The sequence below is a fragment of the Clarias gariepinus genome, chromosome 8, assembly GCF_024256425.1.
Source record: "Clarias gariepinus isolate MV-2021 ecotype Netherlands chromosome 8, CGAR_prim_01v2, whole genome shotgun sequence".
In the NCBI taxonomy this organism is placed as follows: Eukaryota; Metazoa; Chordata; class Actinopteri; order Siluriformes; family Clariidae; genus Clarias; species Clarias gariepinus.
Genome location: NC_071107.1, coordinates 37,410,001 through 37,430,000, shown reverse-complemented (window position 1 = coordinate 37,430,000; position 20,000 = coordinate 37,410,001). Strand labels below are relative to the sequence as shown.

The following is a 20,000-nucleotide window of genomic DNA, read 5'->3' as shown; positions in this document are numbered from 1 at the left end:
GTGCCAAAAGTTTTGCTTTTATCCTGTGATGATGTGGAGACTTTTTTTAAATTGCGCGGGGCACTAACCCATTTCCGAGCAGCATATTACAGCGTTCACACCTGACTGAGGTGGCTTATTCACACTAGACACACACACACACACACACACACACGGTGCTCAGTGTATCAAGAGGACGAGGAGACACAGGAGGCCGATACAGATGATGTAGAACATGGCTGTCTAACAAACATCTGTGTAGAGTGCATAGTCACAACCACAGTTATTTGTTTAAGCAACCATCATGTTGAGAATGTGTGTGAGAGAGAGTGTGTGTGTGTGTGTGTGTGTGTGTGTGTGTGTGTGATATAACAACTTTAGCTAAAGGTCATCATCATTTGTCAAACTCCAGAATGTTAATTTGTTTTTAATGTTTTTGTCTTTTAGCATCTGGCTGTGTGTCTGAGCCCTTAAGCAATGTCTAGTGCGCGCACCCAAACACACACACACACACACACACAATGCATACCTCATACCTCATACCACCGTTAGCATGATCAGACACACTGTACAGATACAGAGTCAGAGTAAAAGTCTGTTTCAGGCAGCTGTGTGTGTGTGTGTGTGTGTGTTTGTTTGCGTGTGTGTTTGCTTGACCTCAGCAGTTTTAGATGCAGGAAGTTGCTGAGTCATCTGGATTTTATGAACAAATGGGGAATAAAGAATTAATATTGCGTTACTGTAAAGAAAGAAACAACAACAAAAGGACAAAAAAACAACAGAGTTTACTTTTAGAGACATATTCATCACACAGTTTCATCACACAGAGTTTTGCTCTGAGCTCAAAATAGTTTTCAAAAACCCAAACCCTTTCTGTTTTTAAATACAGTGGAACCAGAATGAATTATGCTCGTAATCCAAGGTTTAAAAACTCACATTATTCGTTCCACAGCCCAAAAAAATAAATGCATAAAAATAATTTACACAAAATATAAAGTAAAAATAAAACAAATTAACCTGAACTTTACCTTTAAAAAAAGTAAAAATAAATCCAGACAGATAAAGTAAGCTTGCTAACGCTTAACCCTAAGAGTGCTCACAATCTAAAGGAACTACGAGTGAAGGCATCTTCTACAACCTTTAAAGTGTCAGAAACACTACTGCTGTGCAGACCGCGGCTACTGATTGAACGAAGCTAACAGTGCAAATTAGCGTCAGCCGTGTGACGCCACTTTAACTCAAGCAGGAGCGATTGAAGCATTAGCATGGTGCATCCAGCGTTTATCTGCGTTTATCACAGCCGTTTTTAAGTAGGAGAGAGGTTCACATGGGTGTGTTATCTGTAAATCTGCTGCTATTCAGCACCCGACAGCACTGTAGCCTCTTTAGTGTCTTCTTCTTGTGACACTTTCTGCAGCGGCACTAGCTCTAATCACAGTACAGTCATAGTGAAACCACACTGCCTTCGCACTGCACTGTAACTGTTTATTATTAGACAAATTTCACAGTTACTTTAGTGAAACTGTCATCTGAAATGTGTCCTAACAGCTGGTGATTTCATTGTTTATTATATTATATATAATTAAGATTATTAATAATAACCACATTTTTATTTTTTACACAACGTTAATAATTCAACGATGTTAGTAAGTATGCACATCAACTATTCAACGGTTTAATGGACAGGAAGTGATGTCACTGTGTCCTGTCTGCAGTTCCTGATGAAGAACCCGGCTCGTCGTTTGGGCTGCGTGGCGACGAGCGGCGGAGAGAACGCCGTCATGAAGCATGTGTTCTTTAGCGCCATCGACTGGGAGAAACTGAACCGGCGGGAGATCCAGCCTCCGTTTAGACCCCAAATCGTGAGTCAACGTCATCGTGAGATTAATATTCACACACACACTGACTGTTCTTACACATGACATGTTTTAATTCATGTAGTTTGATTGAAGCGGTAAGGGTCGACTAGCAAGACGTGCTTTGTGGGGGTTTTTTTTATACAAATGCAGTATATTTAAAAAAAAAGACAATTTTCTTACAAAAATAAATATATAAATTTTTTTATTTAGCAATTATACGTTTTGTCAGTTTGTGGTTTGATTTAATGTTGTGGAACGTCGGTGAGAAATGATTTCCTGTTCTCACTTACGTTATAGCAGCTATAAACAGCCAACCCCTTATCAGCCTTTTTCTCTCTCTCTCTCTCTCTCTCTCTCTTTCTCTATCATTCACAAAATGTTATCCTTGTACAGAAAACCGGTGAGGATGTGAATAATTTCGACCCCGACTTCACGAACGAGGACGCGGTTCTCACTCCCATCGAGGACGCCGTGCTCCCGCAGATCAACCAGGACGAGTTCCAAGAGTTCTCTTTCACTTCGGAGGAAATGCTCGAGTACTGCACACCGTAAAAAATGAAGCGCGGGAGGAAGACGGTGATGTCCAGTGGGTCGAGTCGACGTGAGCTTTTAAATTCGTATCGGAATTAGCGACAGCTAAGCTAAGTGTAAAGTGTGACTGGTTGGTTTCCAAGATGACCAAAAGCACAACGAATAACGTGGGACGCGCCGGAGATGAGACGTGAAACTTGGACTCTTTGGAACTTTTTTTGTAGTTGACATAAAGCAGCAAACCTAAAAAAAAAATCATTACATTTATGATGTACACAAAGGACGATGATACCATATGTTGCTTAAACACATGGCGTTTTGTTGAGAAAAAAAAAAGGTATTCTAACTTTTACTGTTGGTGAAAACTTACTTTCGTGCTGAACTCTGGAGTTGAATTTTTAAAGTGAACCAGATCATTTCTCAGTTTAAAGTTGGAAAAGATTAGTATTAGAAGCATTTTATTGTAGCCGAAGTTAACTTTAACTTTAATTTTATTTTAGGAGACAGAATATGATGGGAAACGTTTTGATGGGATCAAATTCCAGTCAGCACAAATAACTTTCTTTTTTTCTTTTTTAACAAAAAAAGACTCTTGCAGTATTGCATCGAAACAGATGTTGCCTGTTTTTATTATTCGCTAGGTCATTGGGGGCAGAGCTAATGCTACATTTGCTATATTTGTGATCCGCTAACAAACCACTATCTGTAATTTTTTTTTTACTCTTTTGAAAAATTTAAGGCATAAAAAATAAGGCAAAATTGTAATTTTAGCTAGTAGTAACATTAGCTCAGGTATCTTGGCTAATCTTGCTAAATTGAAATATCATGTTGCGTAGCTAAGCAGAATGTCACGCCGAAAAATTACATTCTAAAACTGAAGAAATGTAACCTAAGCTCCGCCCCCATGGTACCCCGCTAAGATGTGCTTTTAGTCTTTCTGCTTTTTCTATTCCGCACTTTCTCGATCACAGATGAAAGTTCTGCCCCTCGTCGTCCTACCCCACGGCTCTTAATGACAAACTCAACATTTTTACGTCCATTGAAACGACGGTCTGGATTTTACTGCAGGTTTAAGGCCCGAGTTATAAACAGGTTGTGAAACGATTCTTACTGCTTACAATTTTATTAATAAGTCACTGTTCATTTCCTCGTTGTTACATGTTGGTCCGAGTGTGTTCTGCTCTCAGTAACAGCAGAAAATCTTCCAGCTTCTGATATCGTCCTTTGGACAGCGATGATAAAAGCCACGACCTCGTTTAGAGGCGGTAAAGCGTGATCACTGAGGATACGGGGCAAAAATTTTGGAGGGGTCAAAGTGGGGAGCAAGAGTATCAACAGTGACACAGGAAAACTGAATTGTTGTTGAAAAGCTATAAAAGCATTAAGAGAGTTATAGATGGAGGTAGCAGCGGGTATCAGAGGAGCAGGAATTAAAGAGGTAAAATTGTACGTTTATAATTGTAGCGGTATAGGGTTACCATGGGGACCAAAGGAGAAATAAGCCTATCAGCAGGGGTAATAGGGGCAAATAGGGAATTGGAAGCATAATGGAGTCATCAGCAGGTGTCAGAAAAGGAGAAATGGAGAAACAGGGTGATTAGAAGGGCAATGTGAATATAATTGGGCGTCTAGGATTGAGGAGTAAATGAGTATTAGGAGTTACTTAGGACGTGCATCAATGGCATCAGAGGGATAAAATTAGGTGGTGTGTATCATCAGGCTGATAAAGTGAAAATTCGAAAGCTGGGGTGGTCAATGGGGGGTTAATACTGGTATCTTGTTGGTATCAGATGGTCAATGAGGGCTTCAGATGAGAGTCTGTGAAATTAGGGGGGTGTTAAGGGGGTAACATTAGACGGGTATCTGAGGGGGAATTAGGATCAAGAGTATATCATGGGGGGCAATAAGGATCCCAGAGGGGTAGCAGCGCCATGGAGGCATTAAAAAAAAGCTTTAAAGTGACCTTGATGTGTCTATAATAAAAACAGAAGTGTAAGTGTGTGTGTGTGTGTGTGAGAGAGAGAGAGAGAGCACTTAATTTTAGTTTCTCACCTCCTAAAGTACTGTATAATGCAGTTGGGCCACTGCTAAGCATTTAGTTTCATTGCGACATTTCCTCCTCACGTTATTAATGTCACTCTGAGTGTGTGTGTGTGTGTGTGTCTTTGACTGTAGTGTTGCTTTTTGTTAAACTGAACTTACTCTGTCTTTGTTCACTGAAAGCACTTTGTGTCAAGTCTTTTTTTTTTGAGCTGTTAAAGTTATTTTCTTCATTTTTTACCTGCAAGCGTTGTGTGTTTGGGTCTTAAATGCGATCCCAAATTAAACAATACAAGAAGCATTTTGTCATTTTGTGGTATTTTATGTGCCGCCTGACCATGCTGCAAAACCTGCAAGTGAGTTGAAAGTGAAATCGATAGCAGAAGAATGATGTCGCTGAAGCAAAGAAGAAAACACCGCCTGGTTTCCAGCGGACGACCAGAAGATCGAGTGTGACATTATTACTCTGAGTCCGAGTGTGTGGTTATTACTCCGAGTCCGAGTGTGTCGTTATTACTCTGAGTCCCAATGTGTCTTTATTACTCCGAGTCCGAGTGTGTCGTTATTACTCTGAGTCCGAGTGTGTCGTTATTACTCCGAGTCCGAGTGTGTCGTTACTGAGTCCGAGTGTGTTGTTATTATTTCGAGTCCGAGTGTGTCGTTATTACTGAGTCCGAGTGTGTTGTTATTATTTCGAGTCCGAGTGTGTCGTTATTACTCCGAGTCCGAGTGTGTCGTTATTACTCCGAGTCCAAGTGTCACGTTATTACTCCGAGTCCGAGTGTGACGTTATTACTCCGAGTCCGAGTGTGACGTTATTACTCCGAGTCCGAGTGTGTCGTTATTACTCCGAGTCCGAGTGTGTCGTTATTACTCCGAGTCCGAGTGTGACGTTATTACTCCGAGTCCGAGTGTGTCGTTATTACTCCGAGTCCGAGTGTGACGTTATTACTCCGAGTCCGAGTGTGACGTTATTACTCCGAGTCCGAGTGTGTCGTTATTACTCCGAGTCCGAGTGTGACGTTATTACTCCGAGTCCGAGTGTGACGTTATTACTCCGAGTCCGAGTGTGTCTTTATTACTCCGAGTCCGAGTGTGTCGTTATTACTCCGAGTCCGAGTGTGACGTTATTACTCCGAGTCCGAGTGTGACGTTATTACTCCGAGTCCGAGTGTGACGTTATTACTCTGTCGGACAGTGCACATTGCCTGAACTGAAAGTGCACCCTCTTGTGGTGCACAAGTTAATTGATACATACGTATGTGATATGATTGTGAGCTACCTGAGAAATATCAAGTCAAGTCAAGTCAAGTCGCTTTTATTGTCACATCACGTACTGGTACACTGGTACCGTACACGTGAGTGAAATTCTTATGTGCAAGCTACACAAGCAATAGTGGTGTACAATTATAAGAATAAATATACATATGGATAATACAGAAGTAAAATATAGTGCAAGTGTTATTAAAAAAAAAAAAAATATATATATATATAATTAAAAAAAAAAAAGTGAGCATAAGTATACACATCTACACATACAGAATATACACACATATACACGTCTATGTATATATATACACATACATATGTATACAAATATCTACATATGCACATACACATATATGCATACATTTATATACCCATACACACATGATTGTGGGAGTGTTTACTTGTGTATAATGTATAAGGAATGATCGCAATGATTGTTGTGCAAAAAGGCAATTATGTGCAGTGTGGAGTGCATAAAGTGGCTTAGTGACTGTAAAGTGACATTGTGAAAGTGACAAGTGGAGACCTATTGGTCAGTGTTCAGTAGTCTGATGGCCTGATGATAGAAGCTGTGTTTTGCATCAAGAATGCATTTTTGGTTAATACATTTTGTTTAGGGAGTTAAATTCTTAACTGTAATTGGTGGTCTTGTGGATTGTTGTGAGAGGAACCACCTTGTCCTGTCAAGGAGATGGTGGAGATCTCAGGAGGACCAAGCCTGCCCCCACAGTCCACATTCTGGGTGAGGAGCTGAAGGTGGTGGAGAACTACAGATATCTTGGAGTTCACATTGACATCAGAGTGGCCTGGAAATGCAACTCAGATCCTGTCTACAGAAAAGAACAATGCAGACTCTACTGCTGTGTCTGTTGTGGCGAATGGAATATTCTTTTATCTGCTGGGGGAGCAGCACCAAGATCAGACTCTAAGAAACTCAACAAACTCATCAGGTCTGGTTCTTCATTCACCGCATCCTCTCTTCTATTAATATTTACTGATAATATACTTGCTGGTGCACCTTACAGTATGTACATTTTTGATCTTCAGTTTCGCCTGTATATACAATCATCATACGTGTATACAGTCATGGGCAAAATTGTTGGCACCCCTGAAACTTTTTCACAAAACAAGTATTTCTCACAGAAAGGTATTGCATTTGCTACATACACGTTTAATGACATGACTCATTAAGTTTTCAAAGGAAGAGTGGTCCAGAATTCCGGGTGAAAGGTGTAGGAAGCTTAATGATGGTTATAGGAAGTGACTGATTTCAGTTATTTTTTCCTAAGGGTGTGCAACCAAATATTAAGTTAAGGGTGCCAATAATTTTGTCCAGTCCATTTTCTGAGTTTTGTGTGACTTTATGTCAAATTTGCTTCTTTTTCTCCCTTTTTGTTTTGTTTTGTTCCAATACACACAAAGAGAATAAACATGTGTATAGCAAAACATGTGTTTTCTGTAAGAAATACTTGATTTTCCAAAAAAAAATTCAGGGGTGCCAACAACTTTGGCCATGACTGTACACAGAAGCGTATATTCATATATTCATATTGTTTGACAGTATTTTTACCACATTAATGCACCGTAAATTGTGAACAATGTATTTTTCATTTACTTTACCTTTTCCTTACTGCAGTTCTTGCTTGTTCCTTATTTGTTGTATAATCTGTGAACTGGTTGCTATAACAATATAATTTCCCTTTGGGATTAATTAATTATCCATCTATCCATCCATCCATCCATCCATCTATTACTGATTAATCATTAAAATCCCAATAGAAAACATACTTAGAATTTGGATCTTTTTTAATATTAAATGTATTTTTGATTGACAATATTTGAAACTTATGAAGATTTTATTGGGACGTATCCTTGCTGCAAGTCAAGGAGCATCTGTGTATTATATGTGACTTCAGCAACAGTGGCCATGAAACAAACTAAATAACCCAGTTTTATGATCAAAAATGGCGTGAATGTGTTTTCTGGCACGACCACTTGGTCACATTTTTGTTCCGTGTGACGCACTAAAGAACTCCAAAAAGCCGTGGGATGATTTACAGACACACATTTAAAGTTCCATATCTGAGGATCATGTTTAAAATCTACCATAGTACTGTACGTTATAAAACTAGACAATGTTTATTCAAGTCAGAAAGCTTCTTTCTACTATTTATTTCCTGTTCTATTATGTTTATTCAACTTTTCTTTCTTGTTTTTGTTTCATCACTGACTCAGAGAGGTTCTGCACTAAACATTCCATACCTTATTTTTAATTGTTCTTTAAGTGTTCATCCTTTTCGCAGAGGAGTTTTGATCTATTTTTGACTGTGATGTTTTTGCATTTCATGATTCTGTAAATCGGCTGCTGTACGTGAGCGATGTCGCTTAATTATTGAACACACATTAACACTGGAAGCAAAAGAGTGGAGACCATCCTGTACTTTTTCATTTCTCACAGGGTCAATCATAAAAGGCATAATTTTATTAAACCTTCTGTACATTAAAAGCTAACATTTTCAGATTTTATGCAACATGTCTCGGTCTCAAGTGTACTATTTAGACTCCATTTTTATTTCATTAGACTTCGATAATGCTTCTCTCTCAGGCCTGCATATCACGTTACCATGCTTGATGGGGTGTTGAGTGTATAATTTATTGTCTTTTTTTATACAATTAGGCTAATGCACCTCAGGATCGCTTTTCCTCGTTTACAATGTCAGATGGGGGAGTAATGACATTTTGTGGATCTCGATTCAGCGCTTTGGCACTCAGCCTGAGCTCCACTGGGGTACAAGCGTCTCCTCCTAATGGCTGTGTCCGATTCATCGCTTTGATAGATGATGAGGCAGAGTAATACAAATGTGCTTCTTTCCATCTCTCCTCCTTTCTCTTCAATTCTCAAGAGCAGAGCGAGTGTTCACATCTTTTCAGTGAATCCAAGCGCTCGGATCAGATCACAGACGTGCTCAACACTTTTGTCTCCCAAATGACTAGTTTGTAATTTTATAATTTTCTATCAAAGTTGCTGGTCTGGATTTATCGATGATTTAAATTGGTTAATGAAATCCTTCACTACTTTGTGATTAGCAAATTAGCTCATTTTAGGCTAGTTCATTTAATAAGAGCCATATGTTAGGGGTCTTCAACATTACGCACAGGAAGTGAATGTAGGTTCAGGGTTGCACTTCATCTATTCCACTCGTTTAATCAGGTCATCTTAGTCCCCAGTTAGCTGTCATGTGTGCCTCTTATTTAGCTGAAATTAAAGCCTCCAGCTATACTGGCTCAATGCAAACAAATTATTTTAAAAAGCACGATATACAGTGGGTATAGAAAAGCCCCCCTTTAAAATAATCACATTTTGTTGCTTTGCAGCGTGAAATGAAGACAGATGCAGTTTTGTTTTACCCAGCTGTATTTACTCAGTACTTTTTCACTTTTAACATCCAAGTCAAAGATATAACACCCACATGTCAAAATAAAATAAATTAAAACAAGAGAATCACTGATTTGGAAAAGGATCACCCTTCTCGATCAGTGAAGCTAATCACCTTCTCTATGGCACACAGAACTTTGTACATCTTGCAATATTTGCTCATTTTCCTTTGCAGAACGGTTCAAACCGAGTTAAATACGATGGCGACCGTTTTTAGACTATAGTCTTCAGGTCCTTCCACAGATTTTCAATGTGGTTTAAGATCTGGACTCTGACTAGGCCATGCCAGGACTTTGGGTCAATTTCATGTTGGAAGGTAAACCTTCTTCCCATTGACAACTTTCTGGCAGCAGATTTTTTTCATGAATTTGACGGTATTTTACCCCGTCCATTTTCCTTCGATCCTGAGAAGTGCTCCAGTCCATGCTGCAGAGAAACTCCCCATAACAGGATATTACCACCTCCATGCTTTACTGTAGAAATGGAGTTATTTGGATGTGAGCTGTATTGGATTTCTGTCAGACATATTGTTTGGGGTTGTGGCCAAATAATTCAAATAGTCTCACCTGACCACCTGCGTTGATGCAAAAGTCAGTCGTGACTGCATGTGACCTTTCTTGGGAAGTGGCTTTTTTTCTTGCAACCCTCCGATACAAGCCACATTTGTGGAGAATTTGTGAAATCGTTATCACATGCACACAATGACCACTGTATGTCATAAAGTCCTGCAACAGCTTCAGAGTTGCTGTTGGCCTCTCGGTAGCCTCTCAGAAGGCCCAGTTTCCTTCTGGCTCTTTCATACAGCTTGGAGCGACGTCCTGATCCAGGGAGGGTCTGTTTTACCAAATACCTTCCTTTTCCTAATAATAGACTTCACTATGCTTCTAGGCAGTGATTAAACCTTTTAATCTATCTCCTGATTTGTACCTGTGCACAACTTTATCCCAGAGAACTTTTGACAGTGCTTTGCCGCCCATAGCTGATTGTTTGCCTTAGCTGCACTCCCGGGGACTGAAATGCTCCAGCGTTTTATGCTGAGCTAATCAAAATGACCACCGCTGATCACAGTTGAAAGTCAATTGGCTTTGGGTGCCATTGAGAAGGTGATTAGCTTCACCTCATTGAGTTTACAAGTGATTTTAAGACGGGGTAATCCTTTTACAAATCCGGTAGGGTGTTATATCTTTCACTGTTAAAAGTTGCACCGAGTAAGACTGGATAAAACAAAAATGTGTCCGTCTTCATTTTACGCTGCAAAGCAACAAAATATGATTATTTTAAAGGAGAGGTAATTATTTTCAATACCCACTGTATATTTGCATTGAACTGCATATCAAAATCTTCACTCCTCTGACTGTCACACCCACGTGTGGATTTATACACAAATGTCTCTGTGTGCTTTAGCATTGCAGTTCATTTTCAGTGTAACCAAGAAGCCCAAACCCTTATCCAGCATGACAACGCCCCTTTGAGATCTGCAGAGCCAGCTACATGAGGGCATGTGTGTTAAGGGTGTGTTGGAGTGGGAGAACAGACCTCAAGTGTTCTGGACAGAGAGAGTCCTGACTGAACTCATCCCCACTGAGCCATCAGCTTTGGGATGAACTGGATGAACTGTCAAACATCAGCGCATGAGCTCAGTAAGGCTCCTGTAGAGTGTGTGAATGAACACACGTCCACACAGCCCCACTCCAACATCTAGTGTTCAGCCTTCCCAGAGGAGCGCAGGGTGCTAAAACATGTAATAACATGTATAACATCTGGAATAGGATGTTCAACATGCACATATACTATATGGACAAAAGTCTTTGTCCAAATCTGTTAATTATTGAATTCAGGTGTTTCATTCAGGCCCCCGTATCCCCTGTAAAAACAGCCTTAATGCTTCAGCATACCAATACACCTTAAAAAATGCTCTGCTTCCAAATGTGTGGTTTGATGAGTACAGTGTGAAAGAACTTGACCAGCCCGAACACAGAGCCCTGACCTCAACCCCTTTTAGCACCTTTGGGATGAACTGGTACGGAGATTGTGAGCCAGGCCTTCTCATCCAACAAGGGCGCCTGACCTCATACATGCTTTTTACAGAATGAACGGGCACGAATTTCCACAGAAACACTCCAAAATCTTGTGGATGGCCTTCCAAGAAGAGAGGTAGCTGTTAGAGCTCCATGTTGAAGTATATGTATTCGGATACAATGTCATTGCAGATTTGGCCAAATACTTTTGGCCATAAAGTGTATGTGTCTGATAGTAAAGAGGTGCACATACTTTTGGAGATATAGTGTTGGTGGGTGTGAATAACTTTAGCATCATATAAGAGATTTAATAGCTATGTGCATAAATACATAAATACGTAGATTATTTCCTATAAAAGCATCTTCAAATGTTTTATTCTTGTTACAATTCAAAATGTATAACACGGACATCTTCGTCTACTTATCACAACCTTATCAACCGAAAATGCTATTTTATTCAAACGTCCTTGCTGGGGTGTGTGACGTGACGTCATGTGCAGGTGCGATAGATCGCGACCTAACCAATAGGGTGTCGGAATGGTATGTTTATACTTCTCATCCAACCACAATTAAATTCACTCATTTTGTTTCACTCATTCATTTTGTTTGTTTGTTTTTTGAATGGCACGCTTAAATAAAATGGGAGTAACGAGGCTATTTTTAAAATGTAAGGAGTAGAAAGTACAGATAATTGCGTAAAAATGTAAGGAGTAGAAGTAAAAAGTCGGCTGAAAAATAATTATAGTATAGATACCCAAAATTTTTACTTAAGTAAGGTAACGAAGTATTTGCACTTCGTTACTCGACACCTCTGCCATTAAGGGGGTGTGGCGCAGGTGCTTGGGCCCGCTCATCGTTGCTTTGCAACTATATAAAATAGATTATTTTTCTATAAAACTAACTGTAAAGTGTTTTATTTTTGTTATCCTGCAACATTTTGTATAGCTACATCAAACGTAATTCTTGTAGCAGCTGAGTGACAGGTAAATTTAATGTTTAAACACGGATGAATCATGAATATGCAGATTTATGTAAATACAAACAGCGGCACTATTTATCAAAGGGGCGTGGCTTCGCCAGCTCTCTGGTGACGTCGACATCCGAGGGGCGTGTCGATGTTCCTGCATCCTCGCGTCAGAGACTAATATTTTGATACTAAGCTTAAAGTGTGTTTCTCTCTGAGCGGCTTATCGCGGGCCGGCTCCCTGCAGCAGGACGGACAGAGGGCGTGTGGAGACGTGCTGAGGGGATTCGCCTTATAACGGGAGAAATAAATCCGGCTTCGACCGAGCAGCTCGCGCGCTCTCGCGCTTGTGAGTCCTGAGGGCGAGCGTAACGCGCGCGCGTGCGCGCGCTGGGCTCAGGTGACGCTCGAGCGACGCGCGAGACCGACCCAGCGTTCGGCTGTTGAGCTAAAAGTTTAGCCTTTCTGACACGCTTTTCAGTTATTATCTTTTTTCTGTTTAAATAGCTCGTTTCACGGACCAATAATCTTTCGTGAGCCGGTGATTAATCTGTATAATGACTTCAGGAGCCACAGCTGAAAAGAAAAGGTAAATGAAATGAACATCTCGTTGTTTTTGTCACTTTTGAAATGAGCAGTTCCCAATAATACCGCATTACGGCACCGACGCTAATCAGCTAATCATCTCCCTCAGCCAGTGTAAAGTCTCATTTTATTTCAAAGTCATCATCGTTTCCGAGGGAAATAGAACACTGGGCTGCTCCAAAATGTGTCACACTGATATATGTAGTGCACTAGATAGGGCGAACAGCGCCCCCTCTTCTGATGATGTATGAAGTGAGGCTAAGGAGGGAGAGTGGAGCCATTTGTGATTCTGCCGAATATCTGTCTGCAACATCATCATCATCATAGTAGTAATAATAATAATAGAAGTGTTTATATAGTTTTTGGATAATTGGTTTATAGTCTATTATTATATCAAGGGCTCAACATGTCTCAGTAAAGCTCAAACAGGGTTTTTATTGATGTTATTTTTGATGTAAAGCTGAATTTACTCTTTTACATCCTTCAGCTTTTCTTTCTATTTTTTCAGAAAACTAATATTGTCTCTCATAGAGCACCCACCACCACCACCACCACCATCATCATCATCATCATCACCATTCGATTCAACTCAATTTTATTTATATAGCTCTTTTAACAGTCATCGTCACATAGCAGCTTTACAGAATCAAAAGTTAATCAGCGAAACGTGTAATGAAATGTGTGTGAATCAGAATGATCAGATCGTCCCTGATGAACGAGCCGAGGGTGACGGTGCTGAGGGAAAAAACTTCCTGAGATGGTAATAGGAAGAAACCTTGAGAGGAACCAGACTCAACTGGGGTGGAGGAGGAGGAGGAGTGTATCACCACTCCATCCTCTGTGATCTTAGTTATGAATAAAATCAATGCCATTAATGGAAGTCTCCAGATTTCCCAGCAGGCTTTTTTTTTCTTTCCCAGTTAAATAAGTTTCCCAAAAAGGCGAGACAAGTCAGTGAGTCAGTTAGTAAATTATAATTATGATTATACAGGTGGACTGAAGCAGTTCTGTTTTACTTGATTAATGAGTGTTACATTTATTATTAATCACAGTTCACTTCTTGTGTGGTTTTTCTTTCATTCTTCCTTCCACATCGCTATCCAGACGTCTAACCACACACCGCCTTGTTTCGTGTCTCTACCCTTTTCATTTCCCGAGCTCTTATTAATCATCACACACACTGTTTTTAGAGCTTCTCTCTGTGACAGATTAGATTATACGATAGCGATCGTCTAACGATAGCTAGATACCTCCGCTTTAAGAAACTTCCTACGCTCTGCTTTCGTAATCAGTCGACATGACCCGGAAAACGGCTTGTGCAAGATCTTCGTTGTAGATTTTATATTTTATATTCTTTTCTAAGGGCACTTACCAGATCTGGTGGTTGAGGGAGGCTTTTGCCTTTTCTTATTGCCTTTTAGGTCACAACCAGTTATGTAAACGTTGATCATACTGTGTATGGCTGTGTATGGCTGTGTATGTGACAAATAAAAATTATAAAAATTTTACATTGATGTTTCTCCATCGCGCTTCTTGCTGTCTCACAAGTTTGCAGTTTTGCTGGTGGTGAGGTTACGTCAGGTTACGCTAATCTCAACTCACATGCGTATGAGTTTATTTCGTCTTCTACAATGTTTGTTTGTGGGTCAAGCTAAAAAATTGTACATCGTACAGTTGTTCTGGTTCCCTGGATCTTCTAGTGTAGTTTTGGCTCCTCCTGTATCCTTCACGCAGTCATCATTGTGCACTACAAACATCCAGACCAGAGAGATACCACTAGATAGTGAACATGGGAATGAATTGAGACATAGCATCTGTTTTTAATTTCTATTTCCAGCAGTTTACATCTTTTTCTAGTTTTCTCTTTGTACAGGTTTTTCCATTTCTCTAAATGTTTTCCTGTGATTTTTTTGGTTCCCTGTTGTTCTTATTGAGTGCAGTATTGTACTTTCTATGTTTTTTTTAGGTTTCTCCTTATTATCTTATTTGTAATCTAATTATTATTATTATTTGTTTCCTAGATGAACTAGTTCTTGTACCAGCTTCTGTTCTTCTGTTCTAAGTCCCCTGGTCCTAATTTCATAGTTTTGAGAATTAGATCGGATGGATGGACAAGAAAAATGTGTATGTGTGTCTCGCAGTGTCGATGTGGGAGGTTCTGCTGTAGATCAGATGACACCTCCACACACTCTGTCTCTATGGTAAAGGCTGCTGTCAATACCAGGGGTGTGAGGAGATGATGTAGAAGGTTAACCCCCTCCTGTAAGCTGAACAATGCTTTAGTCCCCAGATGCTTGGATCTCTTCTGCCTGTCCGGCTCCTTGCTCCTAACCTTCATTACGGGATGATGTTCTTCCACAAAAGACAAGAAATCGTTACCCAGGAGCTTAAAATCCTGTACACACTCCTCACATGAACAAGCTACACAAATCGGACCAGTGACCGCAACGTTGTTTTACGATCTCGCCCGCGTCCTATTTCTGTTCTTCGGACATTATCTAAGCTCGTAGTCTCACAAAGCTGAGTCTTTGTGTGACCTTCACAAAAACATAGTTTTCACATTGGGTATCATTCTCATTCTGGACAAACGTGTCCCAGATATGCTTGTGTTTCTGACACACGACACCGCTCTGCTTTTTGTTTAAGTCTGATTCGGGCCATTTCCGTATCCTGCTTCAGAAATCCAATACAACAGATCTAATAATGTGACCATGTGACCTTATGATTCAGGAGCGCACCACATCAATACCATGCTTTATTCGTCCCGGGTTTAAAAGTTATTCTCGTCTGAATCCGGCGTGAAAGATTCTTCAACTCGTGGAGAGAAAAGTGTGCGCCTTTTAAACACACACACACACACACACATACACGCACACACACACCATCACTTAACCAATTCATCACCCTTGTTCTGTCTTTAATTTGGGTATTAAAGTTAAAGCGCACTGATTAAAGAAGCAATGTGATAAAAACGGCTCGCGCTGTTACACTTCACACTCTTCGTCTCAGACTCTATTCGGAGAATATGTGTGTGTTTGTTTATTTCGATGCCGCGAGGTTTCAAAGCAGCCGAGGCAGAAGAGCAATAAAGTCGTAATCACATTTTGACATCGCTCCCGGGGATGAGGGGCAAACCGCACAGATCTGTGACCGAAAGAGACCGTGTGTGTGTGTGTGTGTGTGTGTGTGTGTGTGTGTGTAGGGGAGGGGTGAGAAACGATTGAGTGTGAAAATAGACTGAGAGGGGGGGAGGGGGGTTGTGCTAGTGGTGCCGGTGTTGCGGGGGGTGGGTTGGATGTTGGAGTCATTTGATCGACGCCCCTCCTCCCTCCCCGTCCTCCCTCCTCTGTCCTCCCTCCTCCACCGTGTAAAAACTGTGTGACGTTGAAAAAATTTCCAGATTCATAAGTAATTATTCCTCATTCAGGCCAAAGTTATTATTACATGTATACATTATTATGTATGTAAACTTACTAAATCACCAGAGATCACCTGATATGATGACATCATGCTGAATCACGTCGATTCCACCTACATTACGGATTTTATTAATGTCCCAGTTCATCATTATCATTATGACGTAATTAGAATTTTAAACAAACTTTACAAATAATTCGCTCCTACCACACAGGATGATGATCTGCTGTTTGCCAGTGTATGAGTAGTGTACAGTGCACCACCTGCAGGATTAAAGAGGAACTGCAACATTTCACCGTCTCACATGCTAACATACAGTATACAGTATAACATTAATAAATGTATTAAAAAATTATTTAACGTAAATGATTTTGGAGTGAGTGTGATGATACGTGAATCGTAACTGATACACAAATGAATCGATTTTTTTCCTACATTGTGTTTGCGCATAGCTATATAAAAATAAATAAATAAAACATTTTGCTAGGAGCTATGAAGGTTATTTTTTGAATTTGGCTACATCTATATCTCAATCAATCAATCAACATTTATTTGTTTAGCACCTTACACAGTAACCTAAGTTGAACCAAGGTACACAGCATTAAAACAAAATAACACATAAAATGATTTAAAAAAAAGACATGAAACTAAAAATATTAAAAGCCACATCAAAAAGTTACATCAAAAAATATAATTAAATTAAAATAAATAATAGTAATTGTATTATGTGGCTATAAAAAATATTATTAACAAGACATATACTGTTATAATATACATGTAATAAAACTGTAAAGTGGGCGTGTCTTTACATTGAAGATATTAGCAAAAAAAGAATTTGTGAGGATGTGAGGTAAATTTTTGTCTGTTTGTTTGTGCACGCATCACGTAAAAACGACTGATTGAATTTTAGTGGGTTTTTCACAGGTGTGTTTGACCGAGCTTGAGGTAACATATAGGCTTTGTCTCACCACAATCTGCGCACAGGAACAGAAGATATGCTAATGTGAAATTTAGATGAAAAACTCCCTCATTAGTTCAAAATCATTAGTTCATCTCAAAAATCCAACAGATGGCGCTGGCTTTATATTTCTTAAATACTCTTTTATGGGTGTGCAATTGAAATTGACTTAATAAACGTGATTTCACACCTTCATTGCACAGTAACATGTAAAAATTTTAGTTCACTCAAAAATCTAACAGATGGCGGTTTTAAAAACTCGATTATGAGTGTAAAATTAAATTACAGGCGGGCGAAGTTGTGGCACAGCAGGTCATCAAAAAACATGTAACCTCACTACAAATCATACCAGGTGATAGGTTTAGTTTTGGGTATTTAAATAACAAACGACCCGGACATGACGTCTGTGTCTGGGCTCTGAGTTCTTCACCTGTTTTTTGTAACAAATAGCAGTAATTATTATTTTTCTCAGTATTGTGACATTTGTGGTTATTTATTCACTTAGACTTCACTCAGTGTTCAGTGCTGCAGGCGGGCGGGCGGTCATTTACGAACACGGCGCTCTGCTCTATAAAGTCATCATTCATTAAACACACACACACACACACACACACACTGTTGCTTAGACGTTCCTCAGTAAGGTTGTTGTTCTCAGCTAATAATATCACGGTCTGATTTGTTTTTATTATCATCAACGTACATCATTGCGGTTGTGTCGCAGTAAACGCAGTTCGGTAACAGTGCGCTCTGACGCGCAGTCGCTGTTTTATGATGAGATCCGCGGTGTTTTGGTTGTGATGACAGATCTGTAGACGGATGGAGCGAGGGACGAAACGCTGCACTGGGAGCCGAGCGCGAGGCTGAATGGTGTACCTATATTTGGGCTTGTAATCCATTAGGGTTCTTTGGTATTCTGAGCGACGCCATCGCTGTTTACAATCAATACGGCTTCCTGTAGCTAGTGTTTCCCCCGAGAGACTCCCTCCCTCTCATCGTGTGTCCGCTTCAGTTTTTGCCCTTTAAACGGGTTTACTTTGAATATAACGTGTCACCAAAAAATAATGTTTCTCTCTAGGCGTTAATTCGTGACTTCGCACTCCGGTGATTAGATCGAGCGTGGAGAGAATGAGATACTGGCTCAGGGTCACACGCAGTAAAGCAGAGACAGAAATGAACCGCTTGCTCAGGGTCAGAGAGAGAGAGAAAGGGCACAGAGAGATATATGGATGCAAACATGACGGGGAGGAAGGAATAGATTGAAGGGAAAAAAAAATCACATACACACACACACCTGTTCAACACAAAGAAAATGAGAAAAAGAGAGGGGGGAGGACAGAAGGAGAAGAGGTCAAGAGTTACAAAAGAAATGGACATGATGACATTTACCTAAAAGAAAGAGAGAGAGAAAGAAGCAGTGAGATGAAGGAGAAAAGTAAAGAAGAGAAACATGAAAAAGAAAAAGAAGAAAAAAGTTTGGCTCTGAATTTTTCAGAAGATTTTTAAAAGAGCAGGAGAAAGAGGAGAGAAGGAACAAGATGAAAGGAAGATGTGAGAGAAAGAACAAGGGTGTTTGTGTGTGTGAAGAGAGAGATGGAGAGCAGAAGTAGAGAGAGGGAGAGAGGAAAGAGAAAATGTATCAGATTCATAATCAATATGAGAGAGAGAGGGAGCGCACTGTGTGATCTGTCTTTCAGTTGTCTGAGCGTATCTTCTCACGATTGGTACTGTAGATTCACACACACACACACACACACACACACACACACGTTCAGTGTAACGGTCCAACTGGAAACAGTGTGAATGTAGAGAGGATTAGAAAGTGTGTCGTCCCCACGTGAGTCCTTGGCAGGACACTCTCCCGTCTCCATGGACGACGTCTCAATGGATGTTCGTCCCTCGCCACAAACACACAGTCTAAACAATTTTAAAGTGTTTTTAAAAAAAAAAATTTATTTTATTTTACGCGGATCCACAAAAAACTCGAGACGACCTTCGGAACAGGTTTGACACGAAAGGTCGACAGCCTGCGTATCGCTCGGGTAGGCAGCGTGACATCATGTGAATTAACCTCCTCCAATCACCCTGTGCCCATGGTTACCGTGGTTACCGCACTAGGAAACAGGCAGAGACTAGCCATCTGCTGTGTCCTGAAAGCCGGAGACGAGTTCCCAGGCGTTAATATAACGGACGGCCTCGGTCACACATCGTTCACAAAACTCCTGTTCCGTCACTGCGTCAGGACATCACCGTCCCACCCCTCGAGACATGATGTCCTCTAGTATTGGTACAGTGGCTGAGAAGTTGAATGACGGCCAGGTCTGGGTCTGTGTCGTTATTTTCGATACAAGTAAGATATAAAATGAGGAACCGCGTCTGCAGATCCAGGACACCCGGGTCACACGTATACTGTTTTCACTTAACAGCCCTGGATGGCAATTATTCTCAAAATCTCTGATCTGTCACTTCCACAGGTTGTTGTGATTTTACCCCACCCCCCCCCTCCTCCCCTGCCATGTCTCAGTCTCCATGGCGACAAGGCCCTTCTACACTTTTGCTTTAGTTTTCATTTTAGATTCTTTCCCACCTCGTTAACAGTCCGTTTGCACCTCAACCGCCCAAAACCCCCCATCCCCCCCCTGTTCTGTGTACTTGTGCCTGCATTGTGTGTAATTGTGACTCTCTTCCTGGTCCACCTTTAAATTACTTTTGCTGTAACACACACACACACACGCATAGTGATGACGATGCTGATGCGGTTGTTCTTCATAAAGAGATGGACATCCTCCTGATTACCCTGTTCCATGACCTGTATGTGTGTGTGTGTGTGTGTGTTGTGCAGACAGAGCTGTGAGCGGAGGAAGGCGAGGTGCCGTGATGCAGCGCGCTGTAGGCGGGTGAAGGAGACGGAGGTGTTTAATCAGCTGGCCGATCAGCTTCCTCTCCA

General features: G+C 40.6%; 2 protein-coding genes across 2 annotated transcripts in view; both read left to right on the top strand.

Annotated features, from left to right (window-relative positions):
• The window catches only part of prkcha (protein kinase C, eta, a), a 22,978-nt gene extending 18,270 nt beyond the window's left edge, over nucleotides 1–4,708 (top strand). Inside the window, exons 13-14 of the mRNA XM_053501589.1 lie at nucleotides 1,695–1,841; nucleotides 2,232–4,708. Of these exons, the coding sequence (XP_053357564.1) occupies nucleotides 1,695–1,841; nucleotides 2,232–2,390 (306 nt within the window). The 3' untranslated portion in view covers nucleotides 2,391–4,708. The remainder of the gene's footprint in view (nucleotides 1–1,694; nucleotides 1,842–2,231) is intronic.
• A 7,565-nt stretch (nucleotides 4,709–12,273) lies between these two features.
• Nucleotides 12,274–20,000, top strand: part of hif1aa (hypoxia inducible factor 1 subunit alpha a) — a 15,877-nt gene continuing 8,150 nt past the window's right edge. Inside the window, exons 1-2 of the mRNA XM_053501590.1 lie at nucleotides 12,274–12,685; nucleotides 19,896–20,000. The exon at nucleotides 19,896–20,000 is cut by the window's right edge and continues 86 nt beyond it. Coding sequence (XP_053357565.1) covers nucleotides 12,654–12,685; nucleotides 19,896–20,000 — 137 coding nt within the window. The 5' untranslated portion in view covers nucleotides 12,274–12,653. The remainder of the gene's footprint in view (nucleotides 12,686–19,895) is intronic.